At 51.7% G+C, this 4,337-nt stretch overlaps 1 protein-coding gene across 1 annotated transcript in view; it reads left to right on the forward strand.

Moving 5' to 3' along the window:
• LOC307077538 (sodium/calcium exchanger 1-like) overlaps positions 1-943 on the forward strand; it is a gene marked incomplete at both ends in the record, with an annotated part of 13,656 nt that extends 12,713 nt beyond the window's left edge. Inside the window, 2 exons of the mRNA XM_079738966.1 lie at positions 513-785; positions 870-943. Of these exons, the coding sequence (XP_079595092.1) occupies positions 513-785; positions 870-943 (347 nt within the window). The remainder of the gene's footprint in view (positions 1-512; positions 786-869) is intronic.
• Between the last annotated feature and the right edge of the window lie 3,394 nt (positions 944-4,337).

The following is a 4,337-nucleotide window of genomic DNA, read 5'->3' on the forward strand; positions in this document are numbered from 1 at the left end:
GGGAGGCCTGTTCTACTGGGTTTTAGCCTCAGATGGGAGGCCTGTTTTAATGATTTTTAAGGTCTGCTGATTTTATCATGGTATCAAAAATGCATGACTTGGTGAACACCAAGTCAACACCAAGAAAAATTATATCATTGAATAATTAATATTTGGTAGGATTTCCAGTGGTTTAAGTGTAGCAGTGTTGTGGCGAGGGGCTGCTATTGGGGACCTTTACTTTGGTATCATGTCGTGGTGCGGCCTTTAAGAGAAGGACCGCTGAGGGCTTTTACTCTGAAGTTGTTGTTGGACCAAAGGTTGTTCATTTGTTTTTATTTTATTTGTTTGTTTATGTGTTTGTTTGTCTGTTTGTTTATGTCTTTGTCTGTTTGTTCATGTCTTTGTTTGTCTGTTTGTTTATGTGTTTGTTTATGTGTCTGTTGTCTGTTTGTTTGTCTGTTTGTTTATGTCTTTGTCTGTTTGTTTATGTCTTTGTTTGTCTGTTTGTTAATGTGCTTGTTTGTCTCCAGGTGACGATGACGACGAGGATAGCGGCGAGGAGCGCCTGCCCTCCTGCTTCGACTACATCATGCACTTCCTCACCGTGTTCTGGAAGGTTCTGTTCGCCTTCGTCCCGCCCACCGAGTACTGGAACGGCTGGGCCTGCTTCTTCGTGTCCATCTCCCTGATCGGCGTTCTGACGGCCGTCACCGGAGACCTCGCCTCGCACTTCGGCTGCACCGTCGGCCTCAAGGACTCCGTCACCGCCGTGGTGTTTGTGGCGCTCGGGACCTCCGTCCCAGGTGGGTCCCCTCCACCTGCCTGTGACATCACTAGTGATCTACACCTGTGACATCACAAGTGATCTACACCTGTGACATCACTAGTGATCTACACCTGTGACATCACTAGTGATCTGCACCTGTCTGCTTTTTACATCACTAGTGATCTACACCTGTGACATCACTAGTGATCTACACCTGTCACATCACTAGTGATCTACACCTGTCACATCACTAGTGATCTACACCTGTGACATCACTAGTGATCTACACCTGTGACATCACTAGTGATCTACACCTGTCTGCTAGTGACATCACTAGTGATCAAAACCTATGAGATCACTAGTGATGTGACAGGTGCAGATCACTAGTGATCTGCATCTAGACCTGTGACATAACTAGTGATCTAGATCTGTGACATAACTAGTGATCGAGATCTGTGACATCAGTAGTGATCTAGACCTGTGAGATCACGAGTGATCTAGACCTGTGAGATCACTAGTGATCTGCACCTGTCACATCACTAGTGATCTAGACCTGTGTCATAACTAGTGATCTAGACCTGTGACATCACTAGTGATCTAGACCTGACACATAGCTAGTGATCTACACCTGTGACATCACTAGTGATCTAGACCTGTCACATCACTAGTGATCTAGACCTGTCACATCACTAGTGATCTAGTGATCAGAGCTGTGTTGTGTGTCTTTCTTCACAGTGAGCTAGAGGTAGCCAAAATACTGCAGGATACTCCGGTCTCCAACCTCGTCCTGAATTCACACTGTCCACTGTCCGTCGCATTATTTACTCTCAATCACGTTGGATAAAAGTGTCTCCTAGATAGCCGTGGTTTCCCTTAGCGTGTGCGGCGTCTGAATGGAGCTCCATACCACCTGTAACTATAGCGACCGTCTCTCTGCAGAGCCTCAGTAGGTGGAGAGCTGCCTGCTCCTCATTACGTTAACGTAAGGTCTGTGTTCAGAGGGTGGAACCCACCTGCCCTGCTTTGGGTTCTGCATTCTGATACGAATCGGTAACGGCTAATGGTTCATCAGCGGAGGTATCCAAGGATCTGAACCAGCGTTCAGATCCTTGGATTAAAAAAACAGCTTCATAGGCTACAGGGAGAAAACCAGCTGAGAAATAACGTCTAACTGGTTTCTGGGGAGTAGCTCAGTGGGAAGCTCGGCAGCTTACTAAATATGTATCCTGCCATTATGCTGTTGACAACAGACGGCTTTGTGTGCACGTGTGCATGCATGTGTGGTTATGTGTGTGTATGTGTTCGTGCATGCAACTGTAGGTATTTGTATGTTTGTGTGTGTTTATTTATGTGTGACAACAGACGGCTTTGTGTGCATGCACGTGTGTGTGGTTGTGTGTGTGCATGTATGTGTGTGTGTGTGTATGTATGGTTTGGTGTGTGCATGTGTGTGTGCCTATATGTATGGTTGTATGTGTGCATATGTGTGTTTGTGTGTATGCAAGTATGTGCGTGTGGGTTTATGCACAAACGTGCGTGTGTGTGTGTGTGTGATAGCTGATAAAGTCTTGGTGGTAGCACTGCACTGGAAACATGATTATTCTGGGATGTCTTTCTTGCGTTATTTCCAGCTCCCCGTCTCTGTAAGTCCGCGGCCTGTCATACAGCCCAGCTTAACATCAGTATTCAGCTCTGGGTCTGAACCACTGGGCCGACCATCCTGCACAACCTCCTGCTGACCCTGACAACGGCAAATAAAGAGCGTCTCTACTGTTTCCCTTCTAGCCTCGGAGGACATGCCAGGTCCTGCAGGGTCCTAGAGGGTCCAGAGGGTCCAGAGGGTCCTAGAGGGTCCTAGAGGGTCCAGAGGGTCCAGAGGGTCTAGAGGGTCTAGAGGGTCCAGAGGGTCTAGAGGGTCCTAGAGGGTCCTAGAGGGTCCAGAGGGTCTAGAGGGTCTAGAGGGTCCAGAGGGTCCTAGAGGGTCCTAGAGGGTCCAGAGGGTCCAGAGGGTCTAGAGGGTCTAGAGGGTCCAGAGGGTCCAGAGGGTCCTAGAGGGTCCTAGAGGGTCCAGAGGGTCTAGAGGGTCCAGAGGGTCCTAGAGGGTCCTAGAGGGTCCAGAGGGTCCAGAGGGTCTAGAGGGTCCAGAGGGTCCAGAGGGTCTAGAGGGTCCTAGAGGGTCCAGAGGGTCCTAGAGGGTCCAGAGGGTCCTAGAGGGTCCTAGAGGGTCCTAGAGGGTCCAGAGGGTCCTAGAGGGTCCAGAGGGTCCTAGAGGGTCCTAGAGGGTCCAGAGGGTCCAGAGGGTCCTAGCGGGTCCTAGAGGGTCCAGAGGGTCCTAGAGGGTCCTAGAGGGTCCAGAGGGTCCAGAGGGTCTAGAGGGTCCTAGTGGGTCCTAGAGGGTCCTAGAGGGTCCAGAGGGTCCAGAGGGTCCTAGAGGGTCTAGAGGGTCCTAGTGGGTCCTAGAGGGTCCTAGAGGGTCCAGAGGGTCCAGAGGGTCCTAGAGGGTCCAGAGGGTCCTAGAGGGTCCTAGAGGGTCCAGAGGGTCCAGAGGGTCCTAGAGGGTCCTAGAGGGTCCAGAGGGTCCAGAGGGTCCTAGCGGGTCCTAGAGGGTCCAGAGGGTCCTAGAGGGTCCTAGAGGGTCCAGAGGGTCCAGAGGGTCCAGAGGGTCCTAGCGGGTCCTAGAGGGTCCAGAGGGTCCTAGAGGGTCCTAGAGGGTCCAGAGGGTCCTAGAGGGTCCAGAGGGTCCTAGAGGGTCCTAGAGGGACCTAGAGGGTCCAGAGGGTCCTAGTCCCTAGAGGGTCCTAGAGGGTCCTAGAGGGTCCAGAGGGTCCAGAGGGTCCAGAGGGTCCTAGAGGGTCCTAGAGGGTCCAGAGGGTCCAGAGGGTCCTAGCGGGTCCTAGAGGGTCCAGAGGGTCCTAGAGGGTCCTAGAGGGACCTAGAGGGTCCAGAGGGTCCTAGTCCCTAGAGGGTCCTACAGGGTCCAGAGGGTCCTAGAGGGTCCTAGAGGGTCCAGAGGGTCCAGAGGGTCCTAGAGGGTCCTAGTCCCTAGCGGGTCCTAGTTCCTAGCGGGTCCTAGTTCCTAAAGGGTCCTAGTTCCTAGCGGGTCCTAGTTCCTAGTGGGTCCTAGTTCCTAGAGGGTCCTAGTTCCTAGCGGGTCCTAGTTCCTAGCGGGTCCTAGTTCCTAGAGGGTCCTAGTTCCTAGCGGGTCCTAGTTCCTAAAGGGTCCTAGTTCCTAGCGGGTCCTAGTTCCTAGCGGGTCCTAGTTCCTAGAGGGTCCTAGTTCCTAGCGGGTCCTAGTTCCTAGCGGGTCCTAGTTCCTAGGGGCCTTCTTTCTAAAGCAGGTCAGTCTTTCTGTGAGCTGCCTGAGGCCGTGTTTTAAACACCGACCGCTCGGAGCAATCAGGGCTTCAAAGCGCACCAGCCGCCAATAAACTATAATTAAAAAATAATTGAAACATGAAATGAAGTTGATTATCACCTTAAGTACAAGAGAGAACGCCCCAGTTCCACAGGAGAACACTGCTGATACAGAGACTAATCAGGGTTTAGTCCGGTGGTTTGATTCATGACGCGGTGAACTCAAAACGGAAAC

This window comes from Pollachius pollachius (genome assembly GCF_949987615.1).
Source record: "Pollachius pollachius genome assembly, chromosome: 6".
NCBI lineage: Eukaryota > Metazoa > Chordata > Actinopteri > Gadiformes > Gadidae > Pollachius > Pollachius pollachius.